This window comes from Salmo salar, chromosome ssa21 (genome assembly GCF_905237065.1).
Source record: "Salmo salar chromosome ssa21, Ssal_v3.1, whole genome shotgun sequence".
Taxonomy (NCBI): domain Eukaryota; kingdom Metazoa; phylum Chordata; class Actinopteri; order Salmoniformes; family Salmonidae; genus Salmo; species Salmo salar.
In genome coordinates, this window is record NC_059462.1 from 42,600,145 (window position 1) to 42,617,500 (window position 17,356).

General features: G+C 42.6%; 1 protein-coding gene across 1 annotated transcript in view; it reads left to right on the forward strand.

The window, feature by feature from the left end:
- The window catches only part of LOC106582372 (inactive phospholipase C-like protein 1), a 130,568-nt gene that overhangs the window by 81,323 nt on the left and 31,889 nt on the right, over positions 1-17,356 (forward strand). The window contains 2 exon segments of the mRNA XM_014165430.2: positions 14,372-14,446; positions 14,640-14,927. Of these exon segments, the coding sequence (XP_014020905.2) occupies positions 14,372-14,446; positions 14,640-14,927 (363 nt within the window).

Genomic DNA, 17,356 nt, shown 5'->3' on the forward strand with positions numbered 1-17,356 from the left:
AGAGATCCTCCGGCTGTTCGGGTGAGAGAAAGGCATAGCCTGCTTTCTAAATGCACCACCATCAAGCAGCTTAGGGAAGAGATCCTCCGGCTGTTCGGGTGAGAGAAAAGCATAGCCTGCTTTCTAAATGCACCACCATCAAGCAGCTTAGGGAAGAGATCCTCCGGCTGTTCGGCTGAGAGAAAAGCATAGCCTGCTTTCTAAGTACACCAACCTTGCTGTAACCAAGGCAAACCAAATCTCCTATAGCAAAGCTGTCGATAAATCAGGCGCCGTTGACCTGTCCCAATCCAACAGACAGAAGTTAAGCTTAACTTCGCAGCCCTTGGGAGACTGGACACTCACAAGGCATAGGAGATCGGGGAGGCAGTCTAGCAACCCTTCATCTATCCAATAAGATCCAATCCCGCTATCAAATAGCTTTTCCCCGCTTGAGACAGACCTACTAGCCCCGGGAGTCAGCACGAATCCTGGGTGTATACCACCAGCCGGTAGCTGCCAAGTGGCACCCTCCCCCACGGCCACCGCAGTTCAGTAGACTACCATCATTGTGGGCAGCTCGATGGTGAGAGATTTTTGCCTGACCACGATCTGTGGACCAACCAAGGTCCACTGTCACCCAGGAGTCCGTGTCCATGACATCAACCCTGTCCTGCCTCGGTTCTGGCCAACTACTCCAATATTGACACCATCGTCACTAGGTGAACTGAGGGAGGACTACAATTTGTTTAAACACCCTCTCTCACACAAGGAAGAGAACAATTATCTCTGGCCCCCAAACGTGGTACCGAAGGGGTTCGGAATGTTTCAGCTGACTCTTTGCCCTGAACGTGTACCTGAAGAAACTTTGCAACGATAAGAATGTCTCTTTTTGTGACAACTTTGATTTGGAGTGGGAGCAGGCTACAAGCTTGGCACACCTGTAATTGGGGAGTTTCTCCCATTCTTCCCTTTCAGGTCTCTTCAGAGATGTTCCATCGGGTTCAAGTCCGGGCTCTGGCTGGGCCACTCAAGGACATTCAGAGACTTGTCCCGAAGCCACTCCTGCGTTGTCTTGGCTGTGTGGAGTGGGAGGCCCCGGTGCACAACTGAGCAAGAGGACATGTACATTAGTGTCTAGTTTGAGAAACAGATGCCTCACAAGTCCTCAACTGGCAGCTTCATTAAATAGTATCTGCAAAACACCAGTCTCAACGTCAACAGTGAAGAGGGATGCGGGATGCGGGATGCTGGCCTTCTAGGCAGAGTTGCAAAGAAAAAGCCTCAGACTGGCCAATAAAAATAAAAGATTAAGATGGGCAAAAGAACACAGACACTGGATGGTGGAACTTTGCCTAGAAGGCCAGCATCCCGAAGTCGCCTCTTCACTGTTGACGTTGAGACTGGTGTTTTGCGTATACTATTTAATGAAGCTTCCAGTTGAGGACTTGTGAGGCGTCTGTTTCTCAAACTAGACACTCTAATGTACATGTCCTCTTGCTCAGTTGTGCACCGGGGCCTCCCACTCTTCCTTCTAATTCAGTTAGAGCCAGTTTGCGATGTTCTGTGAAGGGAGTACTACACAGCGTTGTACGAGATCTTCAGTTTCTAGGCACTTTCTCACATGGAATAGCCTTCATTTCTCAGAACAAGAACAGACTGACAAGTTTCAGAAGAAAGTTATTTGTTTCTGGCCATTTTGAGCCTGTAATCGAACCCACAAATGCTGACACTCAACTAGTCTAAAGAAGGACAGTTTTATTGCTTCTTTAATCAGAACAACAGTTTTCAGCTGTGCTAAAAATTTCAAAAGGGGTTTCTAATGATCAATTAGCCTTTTAAAATGATAAACTTGGATTAGCTAACACAACGTGCCATTGGAACACAGGAGTGATGGTTGCTGATAATGGGCCTCTGTACGCCTATGTAGATATTCCAATAAAAACATGCCGTTTCCAGCTACAATAGTCATTTACAACATTAACAATGTCTACACTGTATTTCTGATCAATTTGATGTTATTTTAATGGACAAAAAAGGAGCGTTTCTTTCAAAACAAGGACATTTCTAAATGACCCCAAACTTTTGAACGGCAGTTTATATATATTTGGTGCCCTGCTGATAAATACATAGAGGTTCTCTGCTCAGTACTGTATATAAATACATAGAGGCTCTCTGCTCAGTACTGTATATAAATACATAGAGGCTCTCTGCTCAGTACTGTATATAAATACATAGAGGCTCTCTGCTCAGTACTGTATATAAATACATAGAGGCTCTCTGCTCAGTACTGTTCTCCCCATCATCATTATGTTTGTTTACAGATTAGCTCAATGACAGCAGACCACATCAGATCTGATCAACCTCATATTCCACAGTCTTATGTTATGTCTAAACCAGCCTGACAGGCTGACCTGGGGAAGTCACTGTGCTGCTCTACTACTCTCTAATCCCATGTTCTACCAACCTCAGAGAGAAAGAGACAGAAAGAAAGAAAAGGAGAGTGAGAGACGAGAGAGAAGGAGACGAGAGAAAAGAAGAGAGAGGTTATTTAACTATAGTGGCACCATCTTTCATTCCCTAGGGGGTTGGCTGTGTGTGTGTGTGTGTGTGTGCGTGCGTGTGCGTGTGTGTGTGTGCGCGTGTGCGTGCGTGTACCTTAATCTACTTTGGCTCTACTGCTGGCTGGGTGGGGATCATTAGCCAGATCATAGGCCACAGTTTCTGCAGTGGGTGGATGGATGGAGGGGTAGAGGATAAAGAGTTGGATTAACAGTAGCACCGGTTGTTGTTTTGGGGTGGGGAGGAGGGGTGGATGTGTGGGAGCTTTGTGTGTGGATTAGTTTTTGATTTGATTTTGTTATTAAAGGGTGGATAAGTGGTTTAATGCATTAGCTGATGGATGGAACCACCAATGCACATGGATGGATGTGGGCAGGGAGTATAGGGAATTAGTTAGTGGTATGTTTGTGACACGTGGCCTATTTAGCTCCTCAGGCCAATCACAGTTCACTAGTAATCTATACACTATCAGACTACTGATGACATTACATTGCATCAGGACTGTTCTAACCTAGGGCTTGGCAGTATACCGTATTTTACCATATACCGGTATTGATACACTGACCGGTTTGGGTTTTTACTTTACCTTCTATAACAGTATTTGAATGTTTGGTTTGTCAAATGTGATACGGCGTGTGTAATGTACAATTTTATAATTTACTTCGCTACTTGAGTCATCTCTCTCCGCTCTCGCTCTCTCTCCGTGCTGCTTTCCACACAGACTTAGCCCAGCCCCGTGTCACTCAAGGAGTGCATTTGTTGTTCTCTGACCACAAGACACTTGCGTCCAGTCTTTACATGGGCAATGCAGCACATTTTAAAAATGTTTTTTAAACACATTTTTTATTTAACCTTTATTTAACTAGGCAAGTCAGTTAAGAACAAATTCTTAATTACTATGACGGCCTACCAAAAGGCAAAAGGCCTCCTGCGGGGACGGGGGCTGGGATTAAAAATATAAATATAGGACAAAACACACATCACAACAAGAGAGACAACACAACACTACATAAAGAGAGACCTAAGACAACAACATAGCAAGGCAGCAACACATGACAACACAGCATGGTAGCAACACAACATGACAACAACATGGTAGCAACACAACATGGTAGCAGCACAAAACATGGTACAAACGTCATTGGGCACAGAGAACAGCACAAAGGGCAAGAAGGTAGAGACAACAATACATCACGCAATGCAGCCACAACTGTCAATAAGTGTCCATGATTGAGTCTTTGAATGATCTACACATGAAACAATGTTGATGACAGCAATGCTGTTTTCTCTTTGCTTCTTAATATAAATCCACTAGCGTTCTATAATGACACTATTAGTTTGTGTTTCTTATATCAGCAAACAGCTAGTTTGTCTTTTCTTAGTAATTTGTGCCTAAATCTTGTTAGCCATTAATGCTAATGCTAATCGCTGGCTAGCTAATAAATGTACTGAGTCAGAGCAAACATAACTAGCTATACAGCCTGATAATACCAGTGATGGTGTAGACCTACATCTGCATGTTTTTTGTGAAACAGTATCTTCTAAATCAAAGAGGAATAAGCGAAGCCGTACGTGACAGTGTGGAAATGATCTCAAATGAGTGCAGGAAATACAGAAATTGATGAAAATGCTGAAAAAGTTGAATTGAACATAATAAAACAATCAGAATGGAGGAAGACTCATTGAAATAACTTGTAGAATGTACGTGTTGCCACCCTAGGATCACTCACTGCTCATAAAGCAAATGTGGAACTTGTATTATTCAAAAACATCAAATACCGTCAGATACCATGATAACGTCTCATTTAACAAAATACCATGATAACGTCTCATTTAAAAAAATACCATGATAACGTCTCATTTTAAAAAATACCATGATAACGTCTCATTTAACAAAATACCATGATAACGTCTCATTTAAAAAAATACCATGATAACGTCTCATTTAACAAAATACCATGATAACGTCTCATTTAACAAAATACCATGATAATGTCTCATTTAACAAAATACCATGATAACATCTCATTTAACAAAATACCATGATAACGTCTCATTTAAAAAAAATACCATGATAACGTCTCATTTAAAAAAATACCATGATAACGTCTCATTTAAAAAAATACCATGATGTGATATTTTTAGCCAAATACCGTCCAGCTCTATTCTAACAAAACCAGGGGCGTATCGTCCAGCCCTATTCTAACCCTAAACCAAATACCGTGATCAGCCCTATTCCAACCCAAAGTACTCAGGTGATAACGTCCAGCCCTATTCCAACCTAAAGCGTCAGGGGCCATGATAACGTCTCATTCCAAAATCCTGAAGCGACAGTTTGGCCGTATCGTCCAGCCCTATTCTAACCCTAAAGCGTCAGGGGCCGTATCGTCCAGCCCTATTCTAACCCTAAAGCGTCAGGGACTGTATCGTCCAGCCCTATTCCAACCCTAAAGCGTCAGGGGCCGTATCGTCCAGCCCTATTCCAACCCTAAAGCGTCAGGGGCCGTATCGTCCAGCCCTATTCCAACCCTAAAGCGTCAGGGGCCGTATCGTCCAGCCCTATTCCAACCCTAAAGCGTCAGGGGCCGTATCGTCCAGCCCTATTCCAACCCTAAAGCGTCAGGGGCCGTATCGTCCAGCCCTATTCCAACCCTAAAGCGTCAGGGGCCGTATCGTCCAGCCCTATTCCAACCCTAAAGCGTCAGGGGCCGTATCGTCCAGCCCTATTCCAACCCTAAAGCGTCAGGGGCCGTATCGTCCAGCCCTATTCCAACCCTAAAGCGTCAGGGGCCGTATCGTCCAGCCCTATTCCAACCCTAAAGCGTCAGGGGCCGTATCGTCCAGCCCTATTCCAACCCTAAAGCATCAGGGGCCGTACCGTCCAGCCCTATTCCAACCCTAAAGCGTCGGGCCGTACCGTCCAGCCCTATTCTATATTTAGAGCAACTTGGGCATGTGTGGATCTCTGCTCTCCTCTCCTCTCCTCTCCTCTCCTCTCCTCTCCTCTCCTCTCCTCTCCTCTCCTCTCCTCTCCTCTCCTCTCCTCTCCTCTCCTCTCCTCTCCTCCCCTCCCCTGTGTCTATCCCTCCCAGGTCTTTACTACACCTCTGATTCAGTGTGCTGAATTAATCAAATCAAATGTTATTTGTCACATATGCCAAATACAACAGCTGTAGACCTTACAGTGAATTGCTTACTTACAGGCCCTAACCAACAATGCAGTTAAAAAAAAATTGATAAGTAAAAAATTGAAAATAAGAGTAACAAATAATTAAGGAGCAGCAGTAAAATAACAATAGCGAGGCTATATATAGAGGGTACCGGTACAGAGTCAATGTGCGGGGCAACGGTGTAGAGGTAATTGAGGTAATATGTACATGTAGGTAGAGTTAAAGTGACTATGCATAGATTATAAACAGACAGTAGCAGCAGTGTAAAAGAGCCCTTTGAATAGCTATTCATGAGTCTTATGGCTTGGTGGTAGAAGCTGTTAAGAAGCCTTTTGGACCTAGACTTGGCACTCCGGTACCGCTTGCCGAGCGGTAGCAGAGAGAACAGTGTATGACTAGGGCGGCTGGAGTCTTGGACAATTTTCTGTATACCTGACACCGCCTGGTATACAGAGGTCCTGGATGGCAGTTGAATGAGAGGAGAGAGAGAGATGAAAGAAAGTAGAGGAGAGGATGGAGAGAGGAGAGGAAGGAGAGAGGAGAGGATGGAGAGAGGAGAGGAGAGGAAGGAGAGAGGAGAGGAAGGAGAGAGGAGAGGATGGAGAGAGGTTGGAGGCCATGATGACATCTCTGATGTGCGTGACTAAACAATGTAGTATTGTCTCATACTACTCTCTCCGTCCTCTCCTCTCTCCTTCCTCTCCTCTCTCCTTCCTCTCCTCTCCTCTCTCAATCCTCTGCTCTCCTCTCCTCTCTCCATCCTCTGCTCTCCTCTCCTCTCTCCACCCTCTCCTCTCTCCATCCTCTGCTCTCCTCTCCTCTCTCCACCCTCTTCTCTCTCCACCCTCTCCTCTCTCCATGCTCTCCTCTCTCCATCCTCTCCTCTCTCCATCCTCTCCTCTCCTTTCCGTCCTCCCCTCTCCTCTCTCCATCCGCTGCTCTCCTCTCTCCATCCTATGCTCTCCTCTCTCTCCCTCCTCTCCTCTCTCTATCCTCTGCTCTCTTTTCTCCATCCTCTCTCCTTTCTCTCCTCTACTATCTCCATCCTCTCCTCTCTCCATCCTCTTCTCTCCTCTTCCTCGCCTCTACTATCTCCATCCTCTGCTCTCGCTATCTTCTCCTCTCTCCTCTCCTTCCTCTCCACTACACTCTCCATCATCTCCTCTACTTTCTTTCATCTCTCTCGCTCCTACTCATTCAACCCCCCGCCCCCCTTCTCTCTTTGCCCTCGCTTTCTTTTTTTCTCTGGTCCCACTATCTATCTTTCCATCTTGTTTCCACCATCTCTCCATCTGTGCTTAGCTCCATTGTGGCAGAAGCTCAATAATGTAGAGAAAAAAGAACAAAAACATAAAGAGAGAGTGCTTAGGGTTGGGGGATTAACACTAGGTGATATATGCTCTTTTAGGCTGAACCGTGGTGCATTAAAAGCTTTACGGCCTGTTGTCATGGTTTCCAGGAAGACATAATACAGTATGTCACCACGACGGCAGTTGGCGGGAGGGTCGACCTGTTTTCCCGTGTCCTCTGGGGGAACTAATGCCATGTACCGTGACACAGGGCCCGCTGTTCCTGTTAAAGCTGTGCCCTGGACAGTCCCCCCGCCCTGTCCTGCCCTGTCCACCTAAATACCCGCTGACCTGGTTCATACTAAGCCTGGCTGTCTGTCCGCACATTGTCCAAGCCTCCATCTTAAAAAACTATTTTGTTGAACAGAATTGGAAACAATAGATACTAGGTCAAACTGTCTCTCTCTTCCAGGTCAGTTAAACATGATGTGGGAAGATGTTGAATATTGGTATCATGACTTGAATGCAATTTGTGCCACGAATGCTAAAATGTTAGGATGTGGAAACAGTGCCAGGGAAAATAAACCAAAGCATGGATTGTGTGACATCATACCTTGTCCAGTGTCTGCTTACAGGGTCAGGAAACCAATATGTCATTTTGTTATTTGGGTGAACTATCCCTTTAAGCTGGGATCACAGTCTGGTCTTAGTTGAGTGGTGAAAGAATAATTGACATGGGAGTATAGCCTGACTGATGTTCCAGAGGGTTCTGTCCTGGTTTGAGCTATCAGCTAGCCGTAGCTCTGGTCCTCTGTAGAGTAGAAAGGATGAGAAGATTCTCCTCAGGTCTGGGCTGCTGTGGCATGTCCCTCTGTCTGGGTCTCTGTTTGGATAGGAGTTGCGTTTGGATAGGAGTTGTGTTTGGATAGGAGTTTGTTAGGGTAGGATTCCCGTCTCTCTGTTAAGGTAGAAGCTACGTTAGGGTAGGAACCCTGTTAGGGTAGGAGCCCTGTCTCTCCGTTAGGGTAGTCTCTCAGTTAGGGTAGGAGCCCTGTCTCTCTGTTAGGGAAGGAGCCATGTCTCTGTTAGGGTAGGAGCCCTGTCTCTCTGTTAGGGTAGGAGCCCTGTCTCTCCGTTAGGGTAGGAGCCCTGTCTCTCTATTAGGGTTGGAGCCCTGTCTCTTGTTAGGGTAGTCTCTTGTTAGGGTAGGAGCCCTGTCTCTCCGTTAGGGTAGGAGCCCTGTCTCTCTGTTAGGGTGGGAGCCCTGTCTCTCCGTTAGGGTAGGGGCCCTGTCTCTGTTAGGGTAGGAGCCCTGTCTCTCTGTTAGGGTAGCCCTCTCTGTTAGGGTAGGAGCCCTGTCTCTCCGTTAGGGTAGTCTCTCTGTTAGGGTAGTCTCTCTGTTAGGGTAGGAGCCCCGTCTCTCTGTTAGGGTAGGAGCCCTGTCTCTCTGTTAGGGTAGGAGCCCTGTCTCTCTGTTAGGGTAGGAGCCATGTCTCTCTGTTAGGGTAGGAGCCCTGTCTCTCTGTTAGGGTAGGAGCCATGTCTCTCTGTTAGGTTAGTCTCCCTGTTAGGGTAGGAGCCCTGTCTCCCTGTTAGGGTAGGAGCCCTGTCTCCCTGTTAGGGTAGGAGCCCTGTAGGAGCCCCGTCTCCCTGTTAGGGTAGGAGCCCCGTCTCTCTGTTAGGGTAGGAGCCCTGTCTGTCTGTTAGGGTTGGAGCCCCGTCTCTCTGTTAGGGTTGGAGCCCTGTCTCTGTTAGGGTAGGAGCCCCGTCTCTCTGTTAGGGTAGGAGCCCCGTCTCTGTTAGGGTAGGAGCCCCGTCTCTGTTAGGGTAGGAGCCCCGTCTCTCTGTTAGGGTAGGAACCCTGTCTCTCTGTTAGGGTAGGAACCCTGTCTTTCTGTTAGGGTAGGAGCCCCGTCTCCCTGTTAGGGTAGGAGCCCCGTCTCCCTGTTAGGGTAGGAGCCCCGTCTCCCTGTTAGGGTATGAGCCCCGTCTCCCTGTTAGCAGAGGAAGAATCTGCAGCTCAGGTTCCTCTACTGTGTATTATTGGCCAGGCAAGGGATGTCAAGTTACACACTGTGGTTCAGTGTGTGTGGGTAGTCAAGTCCAACTAGGAGGTAGAGGGAAAAACTCCCGTTGTTAAAACCCTCCAAAGCCCTTCAATCACTTTAGTGCAGGGTACAGCAGTAGATGATGTCATTGTTGTTGTTGTTGTCCCCCTGGTCCTGTGGTAGTATTAGTAGGCCAGAGGGGCATCCTACGAAGCAAGCTAGATCCATCTACTCAGGGTTTTCTAAAGCTAACCAGCTTCAGTTAGCTTCACATTCCAGCTAAGGCTTCATCCGTACTACGATGGTGGATAATGCTGGTCCGCCTGCCGCTAACTGTAGCAGGCTTGTAACGGCGGGTGCTAGTTGAACGCCCAACTCTTCATTGAGACAATGCTGAAACATCAATCCATGGGCCAGTTAGTGCAAAATGTCATTTGTGCCAAAATAAGAAAAGTTATTTCATTCAGTATTCAGTGTAGTTATTTCATTCAGTGTAGTTATTTCATTCAGTGTAGTTATTTCATTCAGTGTAGTAATTTCATTCAGTGTAGTAACTTCATTCAGTATTCAGTGTAGTTATTTCATTCAGTGTAGTAATTTCATTCAGTGTAGTAATTTCATTCAGTATTCAGTGTAGTTATTTCATTCAGTGTAGTTATTTCATTCAGTGTAGTTATTTCATTCAGTGTAGTAATTTCATTCAGTGTAGTAATTTCATTCAGTATTCAGTGTAGTTATTTCATTCGTGTAGTTATTTCATTCAGTGTAGTAATTTCATTCAGTATTCAGTGTAGTATTTTCATTCAGTGTAGTTATTTCATTCAGTATTCTGTGTAGTTATTTCATTCAGTATTCAGTGTAGTTATTTCATTCAGTATTCAGTGTAGTAATTTCATTCAGTGTAGTTATTTCATTCAGTGTAGTTATTTCATTCAGTGTAGTTATTTCATTCAGTATTCAGTGTAGTTATTTCATTCAGTATTCAGTGTAGTTATTTCATTCAGTATTCAGTGTAGTTATTTCATTCAGTATTCAGTGTAGTTATTTCATTCAGTGTAGTTATTTCATTCAGTGTAGTTATTTCATTCAGTGTAGTTATTTCATTCAGTATAGTAATTTAATTCAGTGTAGTTATTTCATTCAGTATTCAGTGTAGTAATTTAATTCATTGTAGTTATTTCATTCAGTGTAGTTATTTCATTCAGTGTAGTTATTTCATTAAGTGTAGTTATTTCATTCAGTATTCAGTGTAGTTATTTCATTAAGTGTAGTTATTTCATTCAGTGTAGTTATTTTATTCAGTGTAGTAATTTCATTCAGTGTAGTTATTTCATTCAGTATTCAGTGTAGTTATTTCATTCAGTGTAGTTATTTCATTCAGTGTAGTAATTTCATTCAGTGTAGTTATTTCATTCAGTGTAGTTATTTCATTCAGTGTAGTAATTTCATTCAGTATTCAGTGTAGTTATTTCATTCAGTGTAGTAATTTCATTCAGTGTAGTTATTTCATTCAGTATTCAGTGTAGTTATTTCATTCAGTGTAGTTATTTCATTCAGTGTAGTAATTTCATTCATAGTGTAGTAATTTCATTCAGTGTAGTTATTTCATTCAGTATTCAGTGTAGTTATTTCATTCAGTGTAGTTATTTCATTCAGTGTAGTTATTTCATTCAGTGTAGTTATTTCATTCAGTGTAGTTATTTCATTCAGTGTAGTTATTTCATTCAGTGTAGTTATTTCATTCAGTGTAGTTATTTCATTCAGTATTCAGTGTAGTTATTTCATTCAGTATTCAGTGTAGTTATTTCATTCAGTGTAGTAATTTCATTCAGTGTAGTTATTTCATTCAGTGTAGTTATTTCATTCAGTGTAGTTATTTCATTCAGTGTAGTTATTTCATTCAGTGTAGTTATTTCATTCAGTGTAGTTATTTCATTCAGTGTAGTTATTTCATTCAGTGTAGTAATTTCATTCAGTGTAGTTATTTCATTCAGTGTAGTTATTTCATTCAGTGTAGTAATTTCATTCAGTATTCAGTGTAGTTATTTCATTCAGTGTAGTAATTTCATTCAGTGTAGTTATTTCATTCAGTATTCAGTGTAGTTATTTCATTCAGTGTAGTTATTTCATTCAGTGTAGTAATTTCATTCAGTGTAGTTATTTCATTCAGTGTAGTTATTTCATTCAGTGTAGTAATTTCATTCAGTATTCAGTGTAGTATTTTCATTCAGTGTAGTTATTTCATTCAGTATTCTGTGTAGTTATATCATTCAGTATTCAGTGTAGTTATTTCATTCAGTATTCAGTGTAGTAATTTCATTCAGTGTAGTTATTTCATTCAGTGTAGTTATTTCATTCAGTGTAGTTATTTCATTCAGTGTAGTTATTTCATTCAGTGTAGTTATTTCATTCAGTGTAGTAATTTCATTCAGTGTAGTTATTTCATTCAGTGTAGTAATTTCATTCAGTGTAGTTATTTCATTCAGTGTAGTAATTTCATTCAGTGTAGTTATTTCATTCAGTGTAGTTATTTCATTCAGTGTAGTTATTTCATTCAGTGTAGTTATTTCATTCAGTATAGTAATTTCATTCAGTGTAGTTATTTCATTCAGTGTAGTTATTTCATTCAGTATTCAGTGTAGTTATTTCATTCAGTATTCAGTGTAGTTATTTCATTCAGTGTAGTAATTTCATTCAGTGTAGTAATTTCATTCAGTGTAGTTATTTCATTCAGTATTCAGTGTAGTTATTTCATTCAGTGTAGTTATTTCATTCAGTATTCAGTGTAGTAATTTCATTCAGTATTCAGTGTAGTTATTTCATTCAGTATTCAGTGTAGTTATTTCATTCAGTGTAGTAATTTCATTCAGTGTAGTTATTTCATTCAGTATTCAGTGTAGTTATTTCATTCAGTGTAGTAATTTCATTCAGTGTAGTTATTTCATTCAGTGTAGTTATTTCATTCAGTGTAGTTATTTCATTCAGTGTAGTAATTTCATTCAGTGTAGTTATTTCATTCAGTGTAGTTATTTCATTCAGTATTCAGTGTAGTTATTTCATTCAGTATTCAGTGTAGTTATTTCATTCAGTATTCAGTGTAGTTATTTCATTCAGTGTAGTAATTTCATTCAGTGTAGTAATTTCATTCAGTGTAGTTATTTAATTCAGTATTCAGTGTAGTTATTTCATTCAGTGTAGTAATTTCATTCAGTGTAGTTATTTCATTCAGTGTAGTTATTTCATTCAGTGTAGTAATTTCATTCAGTATTCAGTGTAGTAATTTCATTCAGTGTAGTTATTTCATTCAGTATTCTGTGTAGTTATTTCATTCAGTATTCAGTGTAGTTATTTCATTCAGTATTCAGTGTAGTTATTTCATTCAGTGTAGTTATTTCATTCAGTGTAGTTATTTCATTCAGTGTAGTTATTTCATTCAGTGTAGTTATTTCATTCAGTGTAGTAATTTCATTCAGTATTCAGTGTAGTTATTTCATTCAGTGTAGTTATTTCATTCAGTGTTGTAATTTCATTCAGTGTAGTAATTTCATTCAGTATAGTTATTTCATTCAGTGTAGTAATTTCATTCAGTGTAGTAATTTCATTCAGTTTAGTTATTTCATTCAGTGTAGTTATTTCATTCAGTATTCAGTGTAGTTATTTCATTCAGTATTCAGTGTAGTTATTTCATTCAGTGTAGTTATTTCATTCAGTGTAGTGATTTCATTCAGTATTCAGTGTAGTTATTTCATTCAGTATTCAGTGTAGTTATTTCATTCAGTGTAGTAATTTCATTCAGTGTAGTTATTTCATTCAGTGTAGTTAGCCTGCTCTGGAGCAGATTCATTCTGAAGAATTTGTTGCCATGTACATTTTCCTGGCTAAAAGGTGAGCCACTTTCTTTTTTGTTGTTGTAAGATTTTATATAAAAAAATGTAAACAATACACAACATACACATACAAACGACAACATCTCACAAACATCCACAACATCACCCCTGCCCGGACCCACCTGCTCACACCCCCATCTGGGTCTCCATTAGGCTCCCGAGTGGCACAGCGGTCTAAGGCACTGCATCTCAGTGCAAGAGGCTCAAATCCAGGCTGTATCACATCCAGGCGTGATCGGGAGTCCCATAGGGCAGTGCACAATTGTCCCAGCGTCGTCCGGGTTTGGCCGGGGTAGGCCGTCATTGAAAATAAGAATTTGTTCTTAACTGACTTGCCTAGTTAAATAAAGGTTAAATAAACAAAATATTAAAAAATAAATAAAAATAAAAACATCTCCAGTCTCAAACTGCACCATTTAGTTTTTCTCCGTCGCCCACACACTTTCAGCATTTAGATAATAAAGCATTTGACCTTTCCATTGTGTTAACGATGGAGGATTGGTTGACTTCCAGTTTTTAAGTATGCATTTTTTCAAGATGATTGACGAGAAAAGTATCGTTCAACCCATCTTGTATCTCACTGCACCCTCATATGGCATGTCTTGGAATATGCAGACAGACGTGTTAAAAGTACATTTTCATTGTAATACTTCTGACAGACAACTTTATAACTCCGGCAATAACTTTTGGATTTTATAACATTCCCAGGAGGCAGGGATTATTGAGTCATTTAAGCAATAAGGCCCGAGGGGGTGTGGTATATGGCCAATATACCACGGTTAAGGGCTGTTCTTACTCACAACACAACGTGGAGAGCCTGGACACAGCCCTTAGCCGTGGTATATTGGCCATGTACCACAAACCCCCGATATGCCTTATTGCAATTACAAACTGTTTACCAACATAATTAGAGCAGTAGAAATAAATGTTTTGTCATACCTGTGATATACGGTCTGATATATTATGGCTGTCAGCCAATCAGAATTCAGGGCTCAAACCACCCAGTGTATAATGTTAGTTTTACACTTAAAGTGAACCACTTTCGTATGAACTTATTGGTCAATTGCACACAAGGTCCAAACAAAATTTTACTTCTGCTTTTATTCCAATCGCTCTGAAAGACACACAATGGTTTTGGAGAGGTGCGGGGGGCTGCCACACTTTTGTGGGGAGTTAAGTGCCTTGCTCAAGGGCACAACGGTAGGAAATGGTATCTAGGATTTGATAGTGACGGCTTTCATGGCTACCTCAATAGGTACATATTATTTATGCTCCACACCCCACGTCCACATCATCCTCTACTCCTTTTTAAATGTCAGTTGATGTGATATACCTGCCTGTAATGTTTGTTTAGTAGCTTCTAAACATAACCTGCAGAAATCATAAGTAGACTTGTCTGCCTGTCTCACACTGCTCTTCTCTGTGTTTTTACCCAGGATCCTTCAGTGCACAAGGTGGCCGGCGGGCGCAAGAAGACTGTGTCCTTCAGTAGCATCCCCTCAGAGAAGAAGGTTTGTTTTTACTTTCTCTTTAAAAATAATAAAGCAGTTTTAGATCTCTGTCTGTAAATAAAAATGAAATGGGTAACACAATTTGAAGGGTACCTAAATAAGGATTTCATAACACTTTCATAACTCATACATAACACATTCATAAGCAGTATATAAGCATTTCATAAATGCCTTCCTCTTCCGCCGCCTCCAGGTGAGCAGCGCTGCCGACTGCCTGGCCTTCATGCAGGGGGGCTGTGAGCTGAAGAAGGTGCGTCCCAACTCCCGGGTCTACAGTCGTTTCTACACCCTGGACCAGGACCTCAGCTGCCTGCGCTGGGAGCCCTCTAAGAAGGATTTGGAGCGTGCCCGCCTGGACATGGCCACTATTAGGGAGGTTAGGACAGGGAAGAGCACTGAGACCTTCCTCCATAATGGACCTGCTGCAGAACATCTGGCTGAGGAGGCAGCCTTCTCTATCATCCACGGGGATGACTACCAGGTAAGAGGTAGCCAGTTCAGTTTAGGCTGCCTTGCCAACTTCTTTTGGAATTGTCATGCCAAGGAGTTGGCAATGGAGCAGAAACAGACTGGCACTCAGGCAAAGGCAAATACAGTGCATTCAGAAAGTTTTCAGACTCCTTTTTCCACATTTTGTTACGTCACAGCCTTATTCTAAAATTGATTTACATTTTTAAAAATCTCATCAATATACACACAATACCACATGATGACAAAGTAAAAACAGGTTTTTAGAATTTTTTTCAAATGTATTAAAAATAAAAAACAGATACCTTATTTATTTACATAAGTATTCAGACCCTTTGCTATGAGACTCGAAGTTGAGCTCAGGTGCATCCTATTTCCATTGATCATCCTTGAGATGTTTCTACAACTTGATTGGAGTCCATCTGTGGTAAATTCAATTGATTGGACATGATTTGGAAAGGCACACACCTGTCTATATAAGGTCCCACAGTTGATGGAGCATGTCAGTGCAAAAACCAGGCCATGAGGTCGAAGGAATTGTCCGTAGAGACAGGATTGTGTCGAGGCACAGATCTGGGGAAGGGTACCAAAACATTTCTGCAGCATTGAAGGTCCCCAAGAAAACCGTTGCCTCCATCATTCTTAAATGGAAGAAGTTTGGAACCACCAAGACTCTTTCTAGAGCTGGCAGCACGACCAAAATGAGCAATCAGGGGAGAAGGGCCTTGGTCAGGGAGTTGACCAAGATCCCGATGTTCACTCTGACAAAGTTCCCCTGTGGAGATGGGAGAACCTTCCAGAAGGACAACCATCTCTGCAGCATTCCACCAATCAGGCCTTTATGGCCAGACGGAAGACACTCCTCAGTAAACATTGCCCATCCAACCTAGCAGAGCTTGAGAGGATCTGCAGAGAAGAATGGGAGAAACTCCCTAAATACTGGTGTGCCAAACTTGTAGCATCATACCCAAGAAGACTTGAGGGTATAATTGCTGCCAAAGGTGCTTCAACAAAGTCCTGAGTAAAGTGTCTGAATACTTATGTAAATTTCAGTTTTATGTTTTTTATAAATTTGCAAGCATTTCTAAAATGGCGCCGAAGCAGAAGGGAGACGTTTTACGTGCCCCCAACCGATTGTGTTTTTGTTTGTTTATCGCCAGGTCGTAGTTTATCGCCAGTTCGCAGTTGTAAATGAGAGCTTGTTCTCAACTGGCCTACCTGGTTAAATAAAGGTGAAATAAAAAATAAAAAATCTGCATTGTTTTTTTACTCATTTTGTACATAATGTTGCCGCTATCGTCTCCCACAGTGACTGTACGTACATACCCCAACCAGAAGCCATGGATGACAGGCAGCATCCGCACTGAGCTAAAGGCTAGAGCTGCCGCTTTCAAGGAGCGGGACTCTAACCTGGAAGCTCATAAGAAATCCCGCTATGCCCTCCGACGAATCATCAAACAGGCAAAGCATCAATACAGGACTAAGATCGAGTCGCTCGTCGGATGTGGCTGGGCTTGCAAACCATTACAGACTTCAAAGGGAAGCACAGCCGAGAGCTGCCCAGTGACACGAGCCTACCAGACGAGCTAAACTACTTCTATGCTCGCTACGAGGCAAATAACACTGAAACATGCATGAGAGCACCAGCTGTACCGGGAGACTGTGTGATCACGCTCTCTGCAGCCGATGTGAGTAAGACCTTTAAACAAGTCAACATTCACAAGGCCGCAGGGCCAGACGGATTACCAGGACGTGTACTGCGAGCATGCGCTGACCAACTAGCAAGTGTCTTCACTGACATTTTCAACCTCTCCCTGTCCGAGTCTGTAATACCAACATGTTTTAAGAAGACCACCATAGTGCCTGTGCCCAAGAACACTAAGGTAACCTGCCTAAATGACTACCGATCTGTAGCACTCACATCTGGGAATGCTATTCATTGACTACTGCTCAGCATTCAACACCATATTGCCCTCAAACTCATCAATAAGCTAAGGACCCCGGGACTAAACACCTCCCTCTGCAACTGGATCCTGGACATCCTGATGGGCCGCCCCCAGGTGGTAAGGGTAGTTAACGACACATCCGCCACGGTGATCCTCAACACAGGGGCCCCTCAGGGGTGCGTGCTCATTCCCCTCCTGTACTCCCTGTTCACTCATGACTGCACGGCCAGGCACGACTCCCAACACCATCATTAAATTTGACGATGACATAACAGTGGTAGGCCTGATCACCGACAACAATGAGACAGCCTATAGGGAGGAGGTCAGAGACCTGGTCGTGTGGTGCCAGGACAACAACCTCTCCCTCAACGTGATCAGGACAAAGGAGATGATTGTGGACTACAGGAAAAAGAGGACCGAGCACGCCCCCATTCTCATCGACGGGGCTGCAGTGGAGCAGGTTGAGAGCTTCAAGTTCCTTGGTGTCCACATCAAC